A 26089-nucleotide genomic window follows, 5' to 3' on the forward strand; every position below is an offset into this window, starting at 1 on the left:
TCCTCAGATGCTCCTCATAGGACTTGTGCTCCAGACCCCTCACCAGCTTTGCTGCCCTTCCATTAACATGCTCCAGGGCCCCAGTGCCTTTTTTGTAGTGATGGGTCCACAAGGGAACACATTACTCAAGGGACTCAAGATATTAAACTGAACACAATGCAATTTTTTCTGCACGAAAGAATTCACTTACACACCTCTGCTTCATACAGACTTCCATGTCAGACACCATTTTGTCAGACTACTTCTCTGCTGCCATCTGTTGCACAGCCACAAAATGTAATGGAATGATGGCACCCCTACAGTCATACCACAAACATCCACCTCTGATGTTGTGGGCCAACAAAATAAAATAGGAGGCATTACTTTCTATTTTGGAGCAGACATAAAAAAAGCTCACTGTTACGGTTTTCCATAGGTATTCCGTATCAAACATCATGCAGTGAACTGACAGAGCTGGGATGGCTGCTGGGGAGCTGCAGTTTCCAGCAGCTTTTGTTAAGCCTACATGGTTTCTGGGAGGGAAGTAGGTAACATAACCATAGCCTTACTTCTGGTCAGTACCATCGGCAGCAATAGTTATAAAGGCATCTCTCTCTTATTTGTTTGATTCATTACCCCCTGATTCCTTTTATACTGTGTTCTCTCTCATTTCTTTACCATTTCTAGTAAATTAGTTTATCTCAACCAAGTTGTAATCCCTCCTTTTCAGTTCTTTGCTGGCTTCCCATGGGGGAAACAGTCGGTGGATGGAAACCCTTGTCATGGGTCAAAGGACGCTCAACTGGTGACACTCATCCATGAACACAATAACTTCAGGCCTTGATATACCTGGCTAACATTTGCCAAAAAAAGGGCAAGTGCTAAATGTAGAGTAAGCAGGGGGAATCTTACTTAGTCACTTAAGATCTTATTCAGCATGTAAGCGTATGACATGTACAGAACAAATATTTCTGCGAATGTCTTTTACTTAAACGTGCATCAATAACATGGTTATTCATTTGTGCACTTGCCTGCTTCTAGAAAGTGTGAAGAAAAGCTCTCAAAATAAAGACAGGTTGACTCTGGAGAGTGCTTGAAAATATTTAGCCTAAAGTAAAAGAGAAGCCTATAGATGAGAAAGGAAGAACAGGAAGGAAAGCATCTTAATGACATAACAAAATATATGTATATACACATATGTATATATAATAAGCTTTTTCTTACTTAATATTATGCTCTATGCATTAATTTCTTTACTTGCTGTTATCTTTAATTTCCTGAAATTATCATACTATATTTACATGTGTTACTACCACTTTAATTATATTTTTACATAAGCTCTTCAGAGAATTAATTAATTAGTTTTTAATACAGTTTTCTGAAAACAATTTACTACTTAGGACATTGCAAAGTTTTGTTGTTATGTATTCTAGCTTACAGGGTTTTTAAATTATGTCATTTGGAAGAGGAAAAATTGTTATGTATTACATTCTTCATTCTATTTCATTTGGAAATGTTGTTTTTGAAAAGCAGAAAGACAGTGTTGTTTTCCTTAAAACAACCACCTCACTAATCAGCCTGCTTACCATGTAATTTGTAAAGAAGTGTTGTTAAAGATAAAAATCCAAGTAAGAATACTGATAGACTAAGAGCAATCCACTTTGCAAAAAGAGAACAATTCAAATTTTACACAAAATAGCATCTTTTGCTTTTCATTGAAGGCTATACAACAAAGAAAGAAAAACCATTCAAATGATAGGAATTATATCAATATTTAATATTTCCTATGACTGTGGAAAGAAAATTATAGTTATGCTAGGTAAGTTGGTTTAATTTGTTACAGAAAGATAATTGCAGGATGTGTAACATCTTTTGTGTATTATACTGCTCAAAGATATATCAGGCAAAGGTTTTTCAGAATGAGAATACAATAGAACTTCCTACCTATGATACCCTAAAATAATCAAACAGAGCAGAATATCCTGTTACATATGCATATTTTTTTTTTTTAATGGAATAATACTGCTGTGAAAAGCAAGACTGGATAAACTGGATAACAGAACCGAAACACTTTATAACACATGCATCAACACATGGAAAGCCCCTGCACATCAGATTTGAAAAATATCAACAAAAAATTCAGATAGGTTGGCAAGATGAACAGACAGCTTCTTTCTGCTTTCTTTTTAAGTCTACTATCAAACAATCACTCATCTTTCCAATACGGAGAGAAGGATGTTGTAGGGGACTGTGGCAAAGGCCTTCCTGAAGTCCAAGTTGAGGACATCAGTGGCTCTTCCCTCTCCCACTGATGCAGTAACACCACTGTAGAAGGCTGCAACATTGATCAGACAGGACTTGCTCTTGGTGAAGCCACGCTGGTGTTCCTCTATCACCTCTCTCTCCTCCACGTGCCTTAGCACAGCTTCCAGGAGGATCTCTTTCATGGTATTCCCCAGCACAGAAGTGAAGCTGACAAGTCAGTAATTCCCTAGGTCATCCTTCCTACCCATATTAAAAATAGGTACAACACTGCCTTTTTCCAGACATGGGGGACTTGGCATGACTGCCATGACTTTTCAGATGTCTCTGTGACTGCCTTAGCAACTACATCAGCCTCTTCCCTTAGGACTCTGGGCTGCATCTCATCGGGTCCCATAGACTTATGGGTGTTCAGGATCCTCAGGTGGTCACAAACCTGATCTCTGCTTACTGTGGGAGGATCACAGCCTCCCTAGCCCCCATCTTCTGACCCCTCCACCTGAGGGATGTGTGAAGAGCAGTTGCTGGTGAAGACTGAGGCAAAAAGGCTGTTGAGTACCTCAGCCTCCTGCTTGTCCTTTGTTATCAGCCTGCCTGTAGTGCTCCATGGGCCTGAGGGGTGTGCCTTCTTGGACTTTCCTTTTCTGGTTGATGGATCTGTAGAAGCATCTCTTTTTCTCTTTCCACTCCTAGCCAAGTATGGATCCTGTTAGGCCTTGGCCTTCCTGACCTCATCTCTACACAGCCTACCAGAATCCCTATACTTCACCCAGGACACCTGTCCCTGCTTCCACTGCCTGTGCTTCTTCCTACTCTGTACTTTGACCATCCTGTCCCCAGTTTGTTTCCAGAGAGCCTTAGCACTATTTGTTACTACTGTTAATATACACAGTAAAGAACAGTGTTTAGGAAGGCAGTAACAACACAGCAGTTTTGAAAACCTTATTTAAATTTCTCTTGGAGAATACTGAAGTTAATTGATTCCTGCTTGCTACATCTTTGCCAAATATCAGCAGGCTTGCCAGTAAGGACTGAAGGGAGGTTGAGGGTAGAATTGAAATATAGTATGAGACACTTTATTGTTTTCCTGTGCTAAAGATGCTTCAGAGGGAAACAACTGCATTTTACTTGTACATAGTAGATATGCAGGTGTATTATTTTATTATTCTGCATTCCAGTACAGATTTATCACCAAAAGCACGTGTAGAATATGTTCACTTAAATTAATCTCCAACTGTATTAAATTACATTTACTTTCTCTAACACGTAACTAATAGAAATTCATGTCAGTTATCCACCAAGACAGTGTTAAACCACCGCTATAGGTCTGGGCTCTTTTCAACAATCAAATCTAAATAAATGAAATTATGTCTGTCTTCTCTCTGAAGATCTGTATCCAATTAATTTTTTACAAATGAGAACAACAGCTACTACTAATGCCTTTCAAGCCTCAGCAAAACTGAATTATTAAATCTGTCTGCCTATATCCTATTACGGCCTACTTATGAATACTTGATTTTATTTTGTATAATTGACAACAGTTGTCAGGAAAGGAAGGCTTTAATGGCAATCAAATTAAGATCAACTCGTCTAAGTGTCACAGCGGAGAGTGTGCATGAAGTGCTGAATAAATTAATTGATGGGTCACTGTGAAATAGGGCATGTAGAACTGTGGTGTCATAAACCATTATATATTGTCTAGTAAAAATACACCCTTTCCAGCTTGAAGACAAAAGCAGTGAAAGCAATGGGTTATTATATAATAATCAAGAAAAAATGACTTTGCATACCTTAAACAAGATCACTTACAAACAACTTAATTTTTAAGTAATTTATATTACTTAAGTGACTATGTGCATGAAAATTTTAAAGTGATGACAAGATGAGTAGCAGCACCAGGATAACGTGTTAGACAACAGAGTTTCATTTACCACTATCACAGAAGGCTTTCAGTTATGTTACCTACTAAGGAATTCTTTAAAAAAAAAAAACAAAAAAACACAAAAACCACACCAGAAAAGCTGAACCATCTCAAACATTTCAGTTATAACACCATCAGTTAGGATGCAAATAACAAATTGTAGTTGTATTTAAAGAAGAGTGATGAAATTAGTTTAAAAGCATTAATTTCTCTTAATACCATTAAAACAACTGTGTGTACTTGAGTTATTTGATCTGAATTAAGAAACTGATGAAGCAATTGATTAATTGGAATTCAAGCCATCAGTCACTGGATCCATCAACAGATTCATTTACATTCTAAACAATCAGCTGATGGTCTTATAGGATGCCATGTATTAATATGCAGTCAATATGATACCATCAAACTCAGAGTTCCTTACTGACAAGCACACAAATGCTTTTAATCCAAGCTTTATCCACTACTTTTTTTTTTTTGATTGCTGTATTGATTCAGTGTGATTTAGGAATTTTTACTTTTATTAAAAACATTACAGAATTATCTTACTTATAGCAAGCAGTATTCTAAGGCAGAAAAGAAAAAAAATCCACATTTATGTTCACATTCTCAAATTTTAACATAATGATTTACCTAGAGGAGATTTACAAGTAGATACTGAAAAGCATTAATTCACCCTTTGTATTTAAGCACCATTTTGCTTCCTTATGTTTCTGATGCAGACCAAGTATCTTTTTCTACAGAATCACTGATTGAGATAATGTAAACTATTTAAATAATTTCTTGACATTTACAACTTGTAAGAAAAAATAAATATATACACACAAACAGTAATGGTAAGTCTAAAACTCTGCCATACTTAATACCTTAGTTACCTTAGAACTCTAACCAAAATCTTGCTTCACTTTCCAGATGAAAGAAAAACAAGGGAGACCTGAATGCCACTTTATAACAGTATGGAAGTCAGTACTATACTTGGCAGGTACCAGCTCTACTGACAGGTTTCATAAAAATAACAAGAATATTTATCACTGGCATCACCCTGTTTCTACACCTGCTTAGTCTGCTATTATGGCTATTTTTGACATGTAGAACTGAAATAACCTACGGGGATTTATCCCATGAATGATCCAAGCACATGAACTGAAATAGAGGAACTGTAAATATTTTCCATCTTTGCTCATCATTAAAACAATTCTGCTAGTGCCAACAACATATTAGAACTAGTCAGATGTAAATACATATGTTAGCATTGGAAGACTCAACAAACAATAGCTGTCACATCTTCCTTCAGAAAAATTAAAGACAAAAATATTTTCCATACTGAGTATTTTTAACATAGTAGGAAAAAAAGCCTGCCAGGTGGTATCCTGCTTTAGCATAGCAAGCTAATTTCACCAAGATAACAGACTACTTTAACACGATGTATACCATGCATTTGGATAAATCAAAGGATGAAACTGAACTGCTTGCAATCAAAGAGGTTTCAGATGTTTTGAAGAACAAAGTGCCTACACTGCAAACTATTTTAAGGCACCAGTACAACAAGAAAAATCACACGATATGGATACTGTTCCACAAGTGCAATTCCATAAGTATTATCCACGTTAGGTTGTTTTCCTTGAATCATTACTACGGTCTATGAACTGGGTTCAGCTGGCTTCTTTTCATTTTTCTTAACACATGCTCATTGGGGGCCCACATGAAAATATTTTAGTTTACTCCCGGGAAACTGGTTCTCATTTAAAAATGTATTGTGAGAATTATTTTAAGTGTAAGTTTGCTTCAGAATTCAACATGATCCTTCTTCAGATCGGCAGTCAGACTTGCACTAGGTATTTTATATAGGACAATTCTCAAATTGCTGCCTGTTGTAATAAAAATAAAATTAGGATATTTTAAGTAGCTTTTATTTTCTTGAATTGAATTGCCTACTGATATTTAAGCTAATCAAGTAATTTTCTAATCCTAGGGCAAAGCACATGTTAACACTGATATCAAGTAAATATTCAAAACTTATTTCAAGAACACTGAATAAACAGGCTTCCTACTTTCAGAGCTCTGACTGGACAGTAATATTCTACAATATACACTATAATAATGCACTTAAATATCTTCTGAAGACAGATACTGCAAAATTATATAAACATTTACACACCTTAAAAGCACAGTACTTGTAGAGTATGTAAGCGACATTTTTCCTCTAGGTAGAAGCAGAGCTCCTAAGCAAACCAATATAAAGAAAAGTCCATAGCCAAATATACCAGAATCCATTGAAAGTGCACTTAGTCTCTCAGATTTTAGAAGCAGAAAAAGTAAACAACTTGAAAGACACGCCAGTAACTAAATAAAGCGTTGATATCTTGATATCTCACAATATTACAACACAGAAAAGAAGTCAAAGAAGCTAATAAATTCAAATCACAACAGGCATTAAAAATTCAGCAGAGAAAAGTACATTATCCTTTACCAAACAGGAGTCTAAAGAGAAGCAACAGACCACCCACAAAGACTGGACTTCGCTATAGGAAAAAGCAGAGGAATTGATCGTATTTTATTTCTCCCCATCCCCTTTTGTTGACAGATAGCGGAAAGTTCATAAAGCTAGAAGACCACCTGCAATCAGAACTGTAACTGAAGCAGTTAAATACAAGCTAAATTTCATTTACTCTCCATACATACCAAAAGCACTGATTGTGGAAACACAGGCCTTAGCTTTTGTATGGAGAAGCCAGCATTTTCTCAACTGCGTACTCCATACAAGGCAGACTGACCCACAACAGTGTCTGTTCTACTGAAGAGAGATGTAAAGCAAGTTAGTTCAAGTCTACACATGCTTCTATTTCAGGTACAGATACCCCCACCACAAGTCTCAAGCAGAAGTTTGAGATGCTATGTTTTCATTATGAATACATTAAGATAGATTTGAAGATCATCTCTAATATTAGGAAACAACTTTAAGACCACTGCAAGGTCATACCTCATTAGACTTGATTAACAGTGCTTATGTAGGAATCCTTTTTCCAACCCCAGGTGTAGGAAAACAGGAAAGAAAGGAAAGAGACCGGCAAGGCTAAAGGGGGCTAGCTGGTCAAACTAGAGAGCAGAAAGAAAATGCATAGGCAGTGGAAGCAGGGATAGGTATCCTGGGAAAAGTATAGGGATTCTGTAGAGATGGAGCCAGCCTCATGAGGTTCGCCAGGGCCCACCTATTGAGGTTATCAGGGTCCCCTTGGATGGCATCCCTTCTTTCTACCATATCATCTGCAACGCTCAGATTTGTGTCATCAGCAAACTTGATGCGGGTGCACTTAATCCCAACATCTATGCCATTGATAAAGATCATAGAATCCTAGAATAGCCTGGGTTGAGAAGGACCACAATGATCATCTAGATTCAACCACCCTGCTATATGCAGGGTTGCCAACCATCAGACCAGCCTGCCCAAAGCCACATCCAGCCTGGTTACAAGACAGATCCCCATGTGGATCACCACTCATCACTAGCCTCCACCTGGACTACAACTCCCTGGTTTCAACCTTCTAAGCAATTCCTTATCCACCAAATAGTGCACCCTTCAAATCCACCTCTCTCCAATTTAGAGATAAGGATGAGGTGGGGGATCATGTCAAAAGCCTTGCAGAAGTCCACATAGATCACATGAGTTGCCTTCCCTTTGTTCACTAATGCTGTCACTCTATCACAGAAGGCCACGAGATTGGTCAGGCATGACCTTCCTTGATGAAGCCATGCTGGCTGTCTCAGATCATCTGCTCTTCCCTCATGTGCCCTAACATGTCTTCCAGGAGGATCTGTTCCATCAGCTTCCCAGGCACAGAGGTGAGACTCACTGGCACAGAGTCCTCCAGTTCCTCCTTCCTCCCTTTCTTATGAATGGGAGTGATGTTTCCCTTTTTCCAGTCACTGGGGACTTCATCTGACATTCTTGGCTTTTAAAATATGATGGAGCACAGCCCAGCAACCACATCTGCCATCTCCCTTAGTATCCTGGGATGCATGTCATTGGGTCCCATAGACTTACACATATTCAGTCTTATGAGGTGGTCTCAGACTTCCTCTGCCTTTACAGTGGGGGGGGGGGGGGGTTGCTTCCCCAGTTCCCACCTGGACGGGTTTAGAGATGTGATGAATATAAGAATCCTGGTTGTCAGTGAAGACCAAGGCAAAGAACTCACTGAGTACCTCAGCCTCCTCCATATCTGTTGTAGCCAGTTCTCCTTTCTCATTTATCAGAGAAGACACACTCTCTTTGGTCTCTCTCTTCCAAACAAGGTACCTATAGAATCCCGTCTTGTTTTTATCATCCCTCAACAAGTTCAGCTCCATCTGTGTCTTGGCTTTCCTAATCCCATCCCTGCATGCCCAGATACTACCCATGTATTCTTCCCAGATGATACACCCTTGTTTCCAAGGACATGCCCTTCTTTTTACTCAGTTTGACTAGCCGGTCCTTGCCAAGACACAACAGTTTCCTGCCTTCTCTGCCTGTTTTCTCATTCTGAGGGATGGAGATCATTTGTGCTCTCAGAAAGGCATCCTCAAAGAGCAGCCAGCTTTGCTCCACTCTAAGGACAGCTTCCAGGAGATCTTATCCAGCAATCCCTTAAACAGCCTGAAGTTCAATCTCTTGAAGTTCACTGTCCTGACTCCACTCTTTGCCAGGCTCACATTCCTCAAGATCATAAACTCACTCAGGGCATGGCTGCTGCAGCCTAGGCTGCCTCCAATCTTAATGTGTTTAACAATATCTACTGCATTGGTGAACATCAGGTCCAGTAACATCTCCCTTCTGGTTGATCTGCCAAATACCTGAACCAAAAAGTTATAATCGATGGACTACAGGAGTCTCCTGGATTGCCTGCAGCTCACCATGCTGTTTTCTGAGCAGATATCTGGCTGATTGAAATTCCCCATCAGGATATGAGACTGCAAACATGACACTTGCAGCTGAAGCAAGGAGGCCTCCTCAACAGGCTCTCCTTGATCAGGTAGCCTGTAGTAGACCCCAACCACTTACAGCACTAGCTGTGATGAGTGGAACTGAGCAGTCAGTAACAGTTGCTATTGAGAGTGACAAGAACAAAATCCCACAACCAAATGTCACTTTTGCTAATTTGATAGCTGCTGTCTGTAGAAAATTATGTATTAAAATTCATCTGTGATCCATCTTAATAGTCTTTACAGTGCTTCCAACTCCAATTTTGCTGTTGGAAGCATATCTCAATGTAATGTTCTGACACTTGGGAAAACCTTTTTTCAGAAGCATTGGCATTGCTCTATATACAATCTAGCATCTGCCAAAAATGCTAATTCTGTGCAAAAACAGAGGGTTCAAATAGAGGGTTCAAATACTCAGTCAGGAAAGCTGGAATAGATTAGTAAAAGAAATTCTACTTCATCCTATGGAAATCAGTTTCTACCAAGGAAGGCTGAAGAGTAAAAACAGTTCTCCTCTTCATACAATTACAATGCAATAGCTAAGGTAAGTATTTACCCTTGGGGGAAAAAAAAAAAAAAGGGTTAATATAAGAGTAATCAGTTCTTACCCTCCTGAAAAGCTACTAATAACAACAAAAAAACACAATAAAATAACAGCACTGTCATTAATCACCAGCCTAAAAAACTAACTAGTACATAACGAACACTTTCCTAGAATTGGTGTCTATGAAGAACATCACATACCTGAAGATAGTCATTTGCTGGCTCTTTCAATGCAAAGGCTCTAGCAAATAACGCAATTAGCCTAATTTCTATGGCAATATGATGCCATTATCTTTCCTAGAGTAACTTTCAAGCAGGTAGAGCAAGCCAAAGATATCAAGCAACTTTCTTCCTTCCACTTTTTTCTCAAAAGCTCAAGGGTGTGAAGAGCTCCTAAAGCATGTTAGTTCCAGCAGTCACCTATTTTTGAACATAGCAAAAATTGCTGGTAAAAGTCAGCAACTATTAGCTCAGAGCCAATCACTGCAATGCCAGTTTAAGATAGAATAAAAATCTGAGGTTACCTTAGGACAGTAAATGAAAAGTTTGAAGGAAAAAAAAATTAGTTCATTCACTCTTTCTTGACATAGTAGTCAAGTATTTATGTATTTCTCATAATTTCACATTTCAAAGTGAAGAGCACAAACATTACAGATAGTTTTATAAACATACGTGCCAGGCTTTTGTAAAGGACCAGCTTTAGCTCATGTTACAGCACATTTGTGTGCAAGAAGAGTACCTGACCCTGACATCAGAATCATCAGGTCACTGAACTAAAAGCAGGCATAATCAAGTTGGAGAACATGTATTTCAGCTCAAGAAAGAATAGTTATAAGATAACATATAATTAGAATTTATCAAAATAATCCATTAGGCTTGATCTCCTTAAAATTAGCTCCTGCTACACAGAGTAAGTTAAGAAACATCCTAAAAAACTCTGCATTTCTTAAAGTGCATTTGGGAAAGGAGATGTGAAGAAAACAAGCATAAGACACTGGCTCATTTCTCCAACAGAAACACACCCATGCAAAAACAAGCCAGAACTGTTTTTGGTTGAACTTCTATGACTTATAATTCAAACTGCTTTTTTTGACTGAAGACAAAGGATATTAAGTGTTACAAACAACAGTAATGTGGTATAAATACTGAAATTGGAAAATGTTGAAACAGAGTAGACTTCAAAATTAGTTCAAAATCTTTGCTTTTACTCTTTATAGATTTATGATAACAAATTAAAGTGTTTTATTGCACAGAAGATAAAATAAAATTACATACAGAACATAAAACCATGGAAAAACTAATGTGTTTTATAAAGTATTTAAACTGTTGACTATAAACTAACCCATAAATCAGTCAAAACTACAACATTCAAGAAAAAGCAATTACAGATATAAGTCTTCATTCTTTAGTCAAAAAAACAATTACCACCATATGTTTGAAGTTCAGCGTTGGCATTTTTTTTTTGGTTGCATTTTTTTTCTTGTTTAGTCTCACTTTTTTTTTTCTTCAGAGCACAACATCAATGTAGAGCCAATATATTGCATGTTTATAGAAAAGGTATTGAAAATTCAAAAGTCCCATTCCATGTGTGGTAAAAGTATACATGAATTATTTATATCTGAACTTTGGGCAGATTTCTTTGCATTTGCTGTGTTCACTTTGTATTATAATGAGCATTTACCTTGCAGGTACACTTTGTGAATGTGTTAACAAGCACGTTTATTTCTTTAGGGAGAGGCTAATTTTATATTATAAACCTTTAAATTGTGTAGTTTTATTTTCTAGATAGCAGATTACCAGAAAATTTTAAAGCTGTCTGAATTAAACCTGAACACCAAAATAGACTTGAACGATTTTACTTTCAAATCATGCTTTTCTCCCCACATTTTTTGACACAATAATTCACTCCATGTCCTAGAACTACCATTATACATATTCCTGTCAAGATACAGAGACTGGATTGTTCATTGACATACCTGTGGCCCATCCTTCAATTAACATACTGTGAGGACAGCAGACTACACAATGTCTTATAAATTTCCATACTAGAATCTACAAATTTAACAATTAGTGCTGAGGAAAGCATTCTACAGTGTAGATATGCAAAACATAATTGAAGAAATTTTGTCATTGCAAGTTATACAGTTGCTTGACCACACTTTTATTTCAGCAGTGAGAATGCTGATCCCAATTAGGAACAGCTTTCCATGTTTTCACAACAGCAAACACTACACATTACTACATAATGAGTTCTCAACACGTTTCTGCCATGCATACATCACTTGAAGATATTAGCACTGATACATACTCCTGCAAATGGAGATGACAACTACTTCTAAATGCCTACGTATCTAATACAATTTAACTGGTAAAGACTAAGATAAATTTCCATAAACGTACCTCTTACTGCTAAGTCATAGCATACAACAGCCCTAGTTTAAGGTAATTCTTCTACAGAGTTTAACTCATATTTCTACTTTTCTAGCAGGTGTCATTTGAGCTTTAACAGTTCTTATGATTCTAGCTGAAACACTTTTAGTCTTCAGTGGTTAAGACACTGCAAGCAGCCCAAAAGGAAACATCATCAACCATTTTAGAATCATGTTGGATCCAAGATCTTTGAGTTGTCAAAAGCATTATGAAATTTAGTACATTGTGCATTCTGAAACAGAGGATAGTTAACCAGGATTAAGATTATATATACTATTAGATAACACTGCTGGTCCAGACCAGTTAAACATAATCTAGTGCACCTAACAATCAATCACTTCAAAATCATAACTAAGACAGTGACTGCATAGTACTTGTAGCAATTTCTTCTAGTGAATATGTAGCTCCAATAGTGTTCTGTAGGCAAATCAAGCATTTGACTTTTTTTGCAAATGATTTCTGAAATAGAACTCCAATGGCACAGTAAAACATCAAAGCGCTCCTAACACAAGATTCAGGAATATCACAGCTATTAACTATGTGAAAGTTAGCATGTCTGACAAATATCAGACAGCTCTTCATGATATAGCAATATAAAGAAGGCAAATTCTTTGAGTTTTTTGTTTGTTTTTTGAGTTACATGGGGACTATCCCATAATCACTTGCAAACTTTAATCAAAATACCTGTAATTTATAGGGCTCATGTAAAGGAGATATGAGTTCAGGAGTATTCTTATCACCACGTAGGGAGAAACAACAAATGAGAAGTTCTTTCCTTTCCCTCACTCAGGAAAAGTGTTCGGGTTTTTTTGTGCTATTTCTCTTTTTATTGTTGTTTGTTTGCTGTTTTTGCAGGGTTGTATAAAGTTCTATATATTTGACTGCCCAAAGAGGAAGTATCACTTCAAAAGGGAAAAAAAAATAATTATCTATCCTAATTTTTTTTTAGATCACTTTAATACAGTTCTAAAGTAATTTTAATCACATCAGTGGGATATTGTTTCAGTTCTTTTCAATTAAATAACTGAAAATCATATCAAGTGACATTTAATGTATTGCAACAATATCCAAAAATATTAAGTTATTAAATTAGACAAATATTGTATTAAAGTATATTGAACTAGTCTTGATATTTGCATTTCCTAAAGTTTTGTTGTATCAATCATCCATTTAAAAGAATGCATCTCTATAGGTTTCACATTCACAATTCACTGTAAGATTTCCCAGTTTTAAGTCCAAACATACTATTTTTCTAGATATATACACTCCTGCCCCTCACTCCCCATTAATCTGACAAATGCTATCAACTTCTTTGACCATAATGCACAATCTAAAATATTACTACAATGACCAAGTTATCATGTAACCAACCTGAATTATCAAAACATACCAGTTTTTTCTGACGTTCTGAGAAAAACCATGTCAGATGGGATTCGTTGATTCTGAGGAGAGAGGAAGAAAAAAGTACATATTATTCTAAGTAGGAAAAAAGTGAATTCCAATCAAATGTCCAGTAAGATCCTGTCACCAAAAGGTCAAACTTGGATTGAAACTCAATTAAAATAGGATTTATCAAAGCACTTTACATTCAGTATTTGCAATTCAGAAATCAATATTTTCAAAAAATTATACAATAAGCAAACGGCATCTAATCCTTTCAGATGTTCTTTATAAGTGAACCATAAATACCCGAAGACCTGGACTGGTCTTTTCATGACTACAAACAGTGCATCAAGACTATAAAGCACTGAATATACATCACTGAAATACTAGAAGTAATATTCTATTGAGCAAAACCTTGATAGTTAGCAAAAAAAAAAAGTAAACAGTGAAATTTCAAACATCTCAGCATTTAAGCTGTATATGCAGTATATATCAACTTTTCCAGGCATCCTGTTTCTCCCTCCCAACATACAAACAAAAACAGAGAGGAAAACCCAAGACATGAAGCAACGTTTTCCAATTTCACATATTTACAAACCTCTTCTTTGCAAAGACAAAATTGAATAGACTAAGGCTCATCTTTTATTTCTGAAGAACTCAAATGTCTGCTTGAAGAAAGAGTAGGAAGGAAAACACATACGTAGCTGACAAAGCCCATTACATGGCATATGCAAAAACCTCACGGATTTCAGTCTTAAAAAGCTTACTGAACTTACCAACTTAAGATATTTAATATATAAGCATCTGAAAACTTATTATTTCACATTTTAATTATAATCAAACTGGAAAATTAATACTGTGTTAATTCAGTTGTAGCTCTATATTCTGCATAAACTACAAGCTATAGAAAACTTGAGTTATATATTTCAGAGAAGAAATGGCAGCACAGGGTTTCAAATAGTCAGGAATCAAGCTAGCCTGAAAATTTCAATTCAAAGCATAAAACAAGGAACGTCTCAAGTCACCAACACAGTATATAGAATCCTGCCTGTAAATTTTACTGAGTGATTCTAATCAGAATAATGCACTGATGCACTGTATCAAAGCAGAAGATACATCTTTGTAATAGCCCCGCAAAATACAGAACTAATTACATTTTTCTGTGATAGCAACTGAAATACGTACAGCGTGTAGCAGCTCTAACATACTCATCCCATTGGGAAATCACAGAATTATTCGAGTGGGAAGGGACATTTAAAGGTCATCTAGTCCAATTCCCCTGCTATGAACAGTGACATCTACAGGTAGCACAAAGACTGACTCTGACACTGAACAGCTCCAGAGACACGGAAGAGTCTGCCCCTTCTTTCTTACAGCCCCCATTTAGATACTGAAAGGCCACTCTCAGGTCTTCCAGAACTCTCTCTTGTCCAGCCTGAACAGCTCCAGATCTCTCAGCCTGTCTTCATAAGAAAGGCGTTCATTTCTTGGACCATTTTTGGGGCCCTCCTCTGGACTCACTCCACCAGGTCCAAGACCACCCTGTACTGAGGACACTGCATCTGGACAGCAGAGGGAGCAAGATCACCTCCCACAACATACTGGCCACTCTTCTTTTGATGTAGCCCAGGACGTGGTAAATTTCATGGGCTGGGAGGTCACAGGGCTGGCTCACATCCAACTTGCCACATCTTGAGCCCTCTACAAAAGGACTGTGCTCAATCCTTTCATCCCCCAGCTCATACTGGTTGCTGTAACTTGGGAGCGAGACCTTGTACTTGCATGTGTTGAACGTCATGAAGTTCTTCAGGGCCCACTGCCTAAGTCTGTCTAGGTGTCTCAAGATGCCATCCCACCCTGCCAGCATTTTGACAACACAGTGCAGCTTAGTGTCAACCTAAAACTTGCTGAGAGCATACTTGATCCCAACATTGATGTCACTGATGAAAATATCAAAGAGCATCAGCCCCAGTCCTGATTCCTGAGGGGTGGCACTCATCATTGGCCTCCTTGCAGACACTGAGCTACTGACCGCTATTCTCTGGATAAGGTCTTGCACCCAGTTCCTGTCAATTTAATTGTCCAGCCAGCAATCTCTTTCCACGAGAGAAGGTTGTTGTGGGGGACTGTGGCAAAGGCCTTCCTGAAGTCCAAGTTGAGGACATCAGTGGCTCTTCCCTCTCCCACTGACGCAGTAACACCACTGTAGAAGGCTGCAACATTGATCAGACAGGACTTGCTCTTGGTGAAGCTATGCTGGTTTTCCTCTATCACCTCTCTCGCCTCCACGTGCCTTAGCACAGCTTCCAGGAGGATCTCTTTCATGGTATTCCCCAGCACAGAAGTGAAGCTGACAAGTCAGTACTTCCCTAGGTCATCCTTCCTACCCATGTTAAAAACAGGTACAACACTGCCTTTTTCCAGACATGGGGGACTTGGCATGACTGCCATGACTTTTCAGATGTCTCCGTGACTGCCTTAGCAACTACATCAGCCTCTTCCCTTAGGACTCTGGGCTGCATCTCATCGGGTCCCATAGACTTATGGGTGTTCAGGATCCTCAGGTGGTCACAAACCTGATCTCTGCTTACTGTGGGAGGATCACAGCCCCCCAGCCCCCATCTTCTGACCCCTCCACCTGAGGGATGTGTGAAGAGCAGTTGCTGGTGAAGACTGAGGCAAAAAGGCTGTTGAGTACCTCAGCCTCCTGCTTGTCCTTTGTTATCAGCCTGCCTGTAGTGCTCCATGGGCCTGAGGGGTGTGCCTTCTTGGACTTTCCTTTTCTGGTTGATGGATCTGTAGAAACTTTCTTGTTTTTCTCTGCACCACTTGCAAAATCTAGTTCCAGATGGGCCTTGGCCTTCCTGACCTCATCTCTACAAATCCCAACAACAAAAATCCATACATAATGGTGGCGAATGCGCTGAACAATGGTATTTTGTAGCTGAGAATTTGTTCTATCAAATACTGTTATTGCATTATTTCTATTTGTTGTAGTTTCCATGGAAATAAATAGGAGGCATTACTTTCACTGTGACCTATGCAAGGTGCTGCACTTTAACCTTTGCCTTAGTTCTTGAGTAATCACACTAATAATATTATTTCTGACCATAAAATATCCGAGATACTTTAAGATGTTTAACACTAGGCAAAGTTTTCAATTCCTACAAAGAAACATTCTTGAGAGCACCATGCTGTCACATCAGCATCGTTTAGATGAATGTTAGCAAAATAAATCTCAGATTTTACTTTATAGAGGCTCACTTTTGAGGGAAACTGGTTCAGAAATGGAAGCAACTAAAACTGTATCTTCTACTGATTCAGTATAGTTCAACAGAGATAGGCTATGGAGAGGTTAAGCCAGGAAACGGGATGTATCTCAAGCAAACAAGAAACTGGAAAATAGAGCAAGGCACAAAATGCCCAAAAATAGGATGCATTCTTTTTAATCTGAAGACCCTACATAGTCAGCAAAAAAAATTTCTAGTCATACCTTCAAATTACATGCTTTTATGAACAGACATGTCATCGCTTGCAGCAATTCTCATTCATTGCTAAAAGCACAAACAGGTAGCAATTTGTATGCTTGTCTGTATGTCAACAGTATTCCCCTTAAAGATGCTGGTCATGTGCAACTGGAGCTAGTGCAGTGTATTTAGTATCTTACATTACAACAGAAGACCACTCACATTTATATCACAAGCACAGATTCAACCAGAAATGTTTCATATTCAGATTTGAGAAAAATAATGCAAGACAAAGGGTAACCTTACTATATACTGTGTGCAAATTAGCCCTAAAACAACAAACAAAAAGGATGGGGAAAATGCAAGTTCAAAATTAAATATTTAATTAAATGACAATAACAATTAACCAGATAAACTGCCTTCATATAGATTAACTATACATTTTTACAGCCTCCCTGCCAGCTCTGACATAAATCCATTACACGAGTTTCAGGTTACTGGCTTCATGCCTACAAACTTCAGTTACTTCTAAACAGGCTAAAAAACTTGACCAATAGTCTTAAAATTTTGGAAAAGTAACAGCGTAGCAATCCAATACAGAATTAAATAGAAGTTCTAATAATCAGAATGAGTTACCATGTTTTAAAAGCCATTATCAGATTCAATGAAGAATGCATGTTTCACATTCAGCACATAGATACTGAGCATGGGTGAGTTTTTCAAGATCCAAGTCTTTATATCTCACAAAACCGAGTATTATCTAATTAGTGACATGACCATTTTCACATTTTAGAAGAAAATGTACACCTTGATTTTGTCTTTTAAATGGGTTCTCTCTACTTATTTTTTCCTTCCTGTAAAGCAAATGCATTAAAGAATTTGAATGCATTCTTCCATGTGAGTAAGGCTAGGAATGGTACCATGTTTACCTTATCTGTAAGAAAAACAATTTATGACTGACATTTCTTTTTTTCCCCATCAGGTTTTCTATATTTTGGAAATAGGTAGAAAGATTCCATGTGAGTATTAGATGAAAAAATGTCACTACTATTGCTGACACTGCAAAGCAAAGATCTCCTTGCAAGTATCTGATACCTAGTCTATAAAAGATTGACTACACAAAAACAGATGGCAAGCACGCTACAAAAATCCTTAACAAACCTCATTATGGAGAAAATTAAGTTTTGTTATACACTGCCACAAACAGCAGCAAAATGTTAATCATGTTAATCCCCGTGTCATGTTTATCAAAAATGAAACAAGTTGAAATGACAACACATACAACTTCAAACATTCAGAAACTACGTAATCTCAATTACCATGCAGATGAACCTAGAAATGTTTATTGATTACAGTAAAGTCTGAATATACAAGCCATAAAAACGATGACAATGCTATGTTTTTCAAGTCTGAGCAGAATTAGAGCTCCAAGATAGGTGTGCTCCCATTTCTCTTAGTGTTGGCCTATGCTGCTGATTTAGATTCTTTTCTAGAGATCAATGATAAGACAACAGTTAATGGAAGCCAAGTGCTTCTCCAGCTTCTGAGCTTCTATCAGAAGCTCCACCTCCACCCTGGAACACTAGTGATACTGAAAAACAAGGAAGTTCACTAAGGCATCCACTCTTCCTTGCAAAAGAGGCCACATGCCTCATTTGAAAAAATATGGAAGTGTCCAGCAGTGGTATTCTTCATTTCTCATGTTATTACAAAATCTTTATTAATATAAACTTCTGCAGCTCCATACTCATTCCTCCAATTCCCCTACAACTGCTCATAGGCTACAAGACCATCATGATTTTGCATTTACTGTTATATATTATCCATTTGTTATGAACCATGCACTTTTCTCATTGACTAAAAGATCCACGCTTGCTTCTGAGTTAGAAATGGAAGAGGCACTCTGCAGTTGTTCTCTGCATTTCCATGCTGTGTATATTAATACTTGCAGTCTTTACAAATGCTGGTTATATTTCATTTTACACTTGAGATTTAGGAAAAAAAGTTCTGTGCCTCTTTATCTAAGAGAAGCTTTTAAAGTAAGATGAAGCTTTACTGCTTCACGTTTAACAACACCTGTTATCAATGTGCTACTAATATATCACTTATTAAAAAGCAAATCTTATGTTCTCCTCACATGATCAGACATTGTTCCAGTCAAAAATCTACAATAAATAACAACTCATCAATTCTTCCAGTTATCTTAAATCTCTGCACACCCATGCATTCATAGAAAAATAATATATCTAAAAACAGGACCAGGAAGCAGCATGCCTGCTTACAGCAAGAGGAGGAGGGGGATGTTAAAATGGCTTTTAACTTTAAAAATTGATAATACTTTAATCTTTTGAGGCATTCTTCTGACCTAGTATTACCACATTACAAAATTTTTACTTGAAACTAGAGATACGATTTACTCAGAGCTAAACTGTTTTAATTACATTGCAGTCACTTAGAATTGATTCCAAATTTATAAAAAAAAATCAGAGGATATTCAAAGATCAAACACAGAAAAGCTTTTCAGTTATTAGTATTTGTGATGCAGTCGCTAGTTAACATATGGATCTCCAGCTCAAATGAGTCATTAATTTCACTGAAGAAATGCTGTTGATGCATCTTCTAATCAAATACAACGTTAACCTGTTTCTTTGCCATTAGAGTGAGCAATTGAACATTTCACTCCTGACTGGTTCTTTGGCTTAAGAGTCATACTATGAAATTGAAAAGTGCTTACCCTAGCAAAATACACTTCTAAATAGAATTAAAAAACATTTAATTTCATTAGTTTAAGGTACTCACACATAAACCAAAAGCAAAAACAGGAAAAAAACTGTCTTGGGGACTGGAAGGAACTTGTGGTTGAAGTAGAAAAGACAAGTAACTGCAAGCATGTCAACAAGATACTCAAGTAAAATCCTCATTAAAAGGAACTATACCTACTACTTCCCTAAATCCTTAACATTGCTTTCATATTATAAACTTCAGGTACTCACAGCACATGGTCTCTAAGTTGCTGTAAACAGTGATGAAATAGGTGCTAATAATCCACCTCAAACAAGACACATTTATTCCCAAAGTAATCCCAGTTTCCCAAATTCTAGTATAATTCAATAGGCAGATAAATATTGGTACATTTCAGGGAAAGAATATTATCTTTGCCACCACTATATACTTCCCTAATGCAGTACAACTAATTCCAGGTTTAAAGATTAAAGCAAGTCTAAAAGTTTTCTTAAGAAAAATCAAAAGAAATAAATACTCACTGTCTTGAAGAGTATCTGGAATAGTTTCAAGTGATCACTAAGATAGCAAGGTAAAAGACAATGCATGCCCATCTTATCTATCTGTAAATATTAATCTTGTCTATGCTAGTATATGCTGCTCAGAGGGTCCCAATAAGACATCAGATAAAAGGTGTAGGGGGGAAGGTGGGAGGGGAGGGAATGTGGGCAGGACATAGTACTAACTACACAGAAAGAAAGAAAACAGTAGTTTTCCTCAGAACAAACAAGGGTTTTCTCATATGTGGCTGAACAGACTATAACAATTCACGAGTTCTTTGAATTCTCTAAGAAAAAGGAAGGATATTTACAACCAAAACGAATGTAAAATGAATCATGAGGGGAGCATATCTGCTCAAGGCTTTTTCCTTTAATAAAAAGTCACTTACTAAGTAGTAATAATCCCATGCAGAAGTTTAGAAAAGTTAAGTCACTGATGAGGTTCTACATTCTTCTGCCTATCTACAACTTGCCACGCAACACCTCAAACAGAACTGCATGCAAGGACTCAAACTTCAACAGGAAGTAACTTTCTAGGATTGAGGGATTACGCCTTTTTTACAGATCAAAATCAGAATCGTTTGTTGGCACTAAGAATTAAGTCATCATTCTGAAATAAATTTATGCATTTTTTTTTTTTAATTTAAACAAAAAAAATAAGGCAACTTCAAGGTTACAATAGCTTCTTATCCTCCTACAGCATGGTATGATGCGAATATAAACTGCACACCTAACCCATAAGGATATTTTCATATTATAGGAAAACCAGAGCTTGCATTAAGATCTCTTTACAGATGAGTTTTGCCTAGATCACTTCCTAAAACAAACCAACTGGAGTGAGTAACACTGTCTTTATTATGATATTAACCTCAAGGAAAAAAAAGTTCACAGCTCTCATTCATCATCTATAACCAAAGTAACTTGAAAAATTCCCCTCCACTCCCTTTTTAAGAACACAGATATGCATGTAACTTATCCTAGAAGGCTTCAGACATCAAAAAAAAGATTTGAAGGAAGGTACTAGAAGAAAGGTATTGGTAGTCAGTCAACTTAGCACACCCACCTAGGAGAGCACAAGCCAAAGAATATCATTCTGCACGCCTTTCACTAGTTAAATTTAAGCATATTCCAATTTATAAGATATAAGGGCTTACATCCAAATAAGCTTATAATTAAACCCCAAAAGAGACTTCAAGTTCATAAAATAAGACTCAAACTAAAATATTACTTACTTAGTACTTCACAGATAAGTACCTCAATATACTTCTCTCCGGAAGATAATTAGCACATTAATAATCTTTAGTCTCTAAAATATATTTTAAAAGTATCAACCTTTTCCACTATGATGAGGTCTCCAACTTGTATGTCTGAACTCTTAACTTGCACTTTACCTTAAAAGAAAAAAAAAAAGAATATTAATGCCTGCCTAGGTTGATTACAAAGAGTCATAAAAATATAAATGCAAGATGTACTTCAAGATATTACTGTTTGGTGAAAAAGTTACAATTTATACAGAATTGATATTTGAAGAACATACTAATAAATAGATGTAATCTCTAAATGGATAATTAATTATGAGGTTTTGAAAGTGCGTAGTTTTCTAGGCAATTAGCTACTGTAATAGTATTGGAGAGACATTGAAGTCTGATAAACAATACCAATAATTGAGTTACAGAACTGGAAAAAATGATGATTTTGTGTCACCTACTATGCACCCCCCTGTGACGTGTCAGAAGCGACTAGGCTTAGTCACAAAGCATCTTCCACATAAGTTGTTGATAACTGGGCTTTGACCAGCTTTACTCATGCATAGACATCATCGACAACCAGCACTGCCTGAGCCTTGTTGGAAATCATAGTAGAAAAGAGGTAAGTAGTCAGAAAAAATACCTGAATACTTAATTTTAGGAAATTAAAATAACAAAATCTGAGAGTTTTCACTTGCTGCCCATTCAGTAACTGCTGTGAACAACTCATTCCAAAACAGACACTGTATTTTGTGTAGGGAAGTGAATACTTTTTACGACAGTTAAAACTTAGTATTATTATCTGAAAGATTGAGGAGAGGTTAAGCTATCGCCCAAAATGTGTTACTGTTGATCTCACTAGCATTGAGGATTTCTAGTCTTAAGTCCTTGCTACAAATTCAGGAAGTGTTGCTTCCCTGAGTTGAAAAACAATAAAATTAAAAAAAAACCCATAAACAAGCTATAAGTCATCCTCTTCCAAAATACATAAGTAGTAGTAAATTCAGAAGTGTTAACTGAGGCTGTAAACATACATATACACAAGTTTTTTACATGTGTATATACACACATACAGCCTGATGAGCTGAAACACACATCCATACGAAATCTTTTCCCATCAGAAGCAGTGGGAGTCTTGTTAGCATGTCAAAACACGGAGTCTTAAGAAATTAAAAATCAAACTGAACGAATTAGAGAAAAGATGACTCACAGAAGCACTGCAGAAGCAGCAATCGGCAGTAGGCAGTGAATTGCAGATTAATGGACATTCTGTCATTTCTCATTCATAAGAGGTATAAATGAAACTAAGATAGGTCCCAAATCCTCACCGTAACTCCCAATGAAGAGAGATCTGACAGTTACTTTCACAAAATTCCTTCATTTTACTACCTTTGACTGAATGTGTCTTACGATTAAAGAGAAAATAACTTAAGTCACATTTAATGCAAAAACAGCAGCTTCAGTTTACTTAATGAATTTATTCCTATAATTGATCTAATTTTCAGTATGCTTTCCATAACTTTAGCATTTCCTAGACAAGGAAACAATGTCAGTGAAGATCAGATCTATTGTTTTGGTCTGTCTGCGTGGCTATCTTGGAAAGACACTATTTGTTACTGAAAATCCTTTAAAACAATCCAATTTTTTAGTTGCCAAACACATCCTTGCCTCTCACTCTTTAACACATAACCAGTCACATCTTCAGTCTGACTCCCAGTCTCATCATAACCAAACTGTGGTGGTGAAGGGAATAGAACTGCTGATTATAAAAGCAGTAGCAAGAAATATGAGTATTCTACAGGAGTATTCTACAACTGGAACAGGAATCAGGTTAGTATCAGTCTCACAAGTCAACATATTTAGACTGCTTAACTATAAAGGGAATTCATAGGTTTGCACCAAGTCCCAAGTTTTGATAAGAGGTGAACAGCATCTATTTTGCTAACAATTTATTTCCTGGGAATTTCCTAACAGACAAAAATCCAAGTACTTTCTCTGCGTTGCATCTCAACTATGCCACCTACACAGCTGAATGTGACTAAAGCTATTCAGCAATACTAACCAAATGAAACTAACAGCAATGTTATCAAATCAAACAACTGAAATCTCCAGTCATGTTTTAACAGCATCTAAAGTAAAGACCAAAAGAGACTAACTTTTGGATGACAAAGTAGAACTTCCATTGGTGGCACTCTAAGGCAGCAAAGACTCCAAGGACAAGATACACCAGCTGGAACCTAGACATCATCTTTGCTTGTACTCAGCCTACTAATTTGGGGAATTTCATATTACAAATAGACAAATCTCCTTAATAGACAGTTTTCTAGGTGACTAACACTTTGGAACACTTTCTTTATAATACACTTATATGTCTTGTTGGAAGAGTCTGGTTATCTTATATCTATATAAATATGGAAGCCTATGATATAAGAATTATTTCTACAATGTTTCTGAACAACAGAACACGTTCCATTAACAATAAATGGTTAAGTGTGGCAGTAATTAAAAAAGTAGCTTTAGATTATGAAAAGCTGGCAAATAATGTTCTCCTCTAGATCAGAAAAAAGGAAAAGAAAAAAGGAAAAAAAGAGACAACATTTCAGAGAATATTAAAATATAAATTAGTAAAGATGCATTTAGAGAAAAAACTCACAATGTTATTTGCTTCATAAACTGTTCTTGCTCACTATTTTTTCATTAGAAACATTTCAGTAGCAAGACACTCTTCACCACCTGTTAATTACTAATAACATCCAAAGCAATCAAGAAGTGGCTGCACATCCAGACTTCATAGTCCACCGAAGTGCAAGGCTTTTGCCTAAAGCTACAAACAGAATTATGCAGAATTGGAATACTGGAACATATCTGTAGTGATTTATTATGCTTTCAAGATAGTCTTCTGAAAAGCATGGAAATTATTTGAAAAAACCTAATAAACTTCTCACATGTGCTATGCATTTCAAATAATTTAAGAAATGAAGTAAACAAAACAAGGTATTATGTGTGTTAAAAAGGACTTTATTAATGAGCATTTCTTTGAGTAGAAAAACTCCTGAACAGGTACTTCTGAGAGACCTTGAAAATAATTTCAAATTGCTCATATTACACACTTTATTTTCAGTACTGTCTGAAAAGAATGCTTTTGGAACTAGTAACAGAGATTGGTAAATACCAAGCTCTGGAAAACAGTCAAGGGTAAACCATATCAAAGTTTTACCTAGTATGTATTAGCTTCAGCAGCATAATTAGAGTATGAAATATAATGGGGAACTGAAAGAAAGACTTCATTAAGTTACAGTGATGATTTTTTCAGTGCAAATGCTGTCCTCAAGCCCTTCTTTCAAACCCCATTTTACGTAGCGAACTGAGATTAGTCTTAAGCCACTAATGTGAAACTCCAGACATACTTCACAGCTGACATTTCTTCTCTTCCAGCTTCTTTTTGAAACTCTTTTTTAAATTAAGTTCCAAGTTTTCTTTGTAGTTGCTTAGAGTTTCCCTCATCAACCAGATTAAATTGATACAATGCTTTAGAGAAAATGTATGTGCCCCAAATGATCTAAATACCAGGAACAAATCATAGGTTTGAAGCACTGCAAGCAATAATGACCTAGCATTACTCTACAGAATGGCCAAGGTTGGAAGGAACTTCAAGGATCATGAATCTCCAACCCCCCTGCCACATGCAGGGCCACCAAACTCCCCATTTAATACCAGACCAGGCTGCCCAGAGCCCCATCCAATCTGGCCTTGAACAGCTCAAAAGATGGAGCATCCACCACCTCTCTGGGCAGCTGTTCCAGCACCTCACCACTCTCTCTGTAAAGAACTTCCCTGACATCCAACCTAAATCTTCCCCCTCTCTAGATTCAGAAATACATTCTTCTAAATGCAGTACATTTTATGAAGCACAAGAATGACCTGTACTAGAAGAGCTGAAGTTGTTTTATAAGAGGTGCCAATACAGATATTAGTTAACTACAGTATTACAATAATCATCAGGGCATTCTGATAAAAATCTGATTTTAAAGTTGCAGATAACTCAGGTATAAATGACTCAAAACTGAACGCTTCTTAACAGAGAACACTTTGAAATTAAAAAGAGGTCAACTGAAATAAAAACCTCACTAATGTAGCATTTTAGGAGCACAGTATGAACAGAATTTAAAAGTGAAAGAAATCATTTACATTACTCTGGCTCCCTAAAAGATTTCTCAGTGCTCAGATTTTAAAGGAAGCATACTAGCTTTCACACTTGGTTTTATCCTTATTATAGCAGTTGTTCATATTATTAAGAAATTGACTTGCTGATAAGAACAAACACTAATTCAATATACTGTATCACTTAAAAAGCTATTACTTCTTATACTACCAACACAGTGGTCATAAAATGTTTATTTTTAAATATCTGGGGAGTACCTCAGGCCCAAAATGACTCCACAGAATGGCAACGCCATCAAGTAGTCAAAGTAGTCCTGGTTTTAATGTACTGCAGTGCCATGTAAGAAGATTTTAACTTACCAATCAGCCTACATATACTATTTTAATACAAGTAATTAACCACAATTCAAGTAACAGTAGTTTATTTTCCCTAAAGTAACTACAAGCGATTACAAAAGA

The 26089-nt window shown here is 36.8% G+C and overlaps 1 protein-coding gene across 6 annotated transcripts in view; it reads right to left on the reverse strand.

The window, feature by feature from the left end:
- Nucleotides 1–26089, reverse strand: part of ATP9B (ATPase phospholipid transporting 9B) — a 166254-nt gene that overhangs the window by 106110 nt on the left and 34055 nt on the right. For 5 of the 6 annotated variants that reach the window (XM_090136847.1, XM_031609940.2, XM_031609919.2 and 2 more), the window contains 2 exons: nt 21555–21613; nt 13482–13533 (listed from right to left, as the gene is read on the reverse strand). In XM_090136847.1, coding sequence (XP_089992973.1) covers nt 13482–13533; nt 21555–21613 — 111 coding nt within the window. The remainder of the gene's footprint in view (nt 1–13481; nt 13534–21554; nt 21614–26089) is intronic. The other variant, XM_031609948.2, reaches the window with a different exon arrangement.

Source organism: Phasianus colchicus, chromosome 3 (assembly GCF_987193195.1).
Source record: "Phasianus colchicus chromosome 3, bPhaCol1.hap1.1, whole genome shotgun sequence".
NCBI lineage: Eukaryota > Metazoa > Chordata > Aves > Galliformes > Phasianidae > Phasianus > Phasianus colchicus.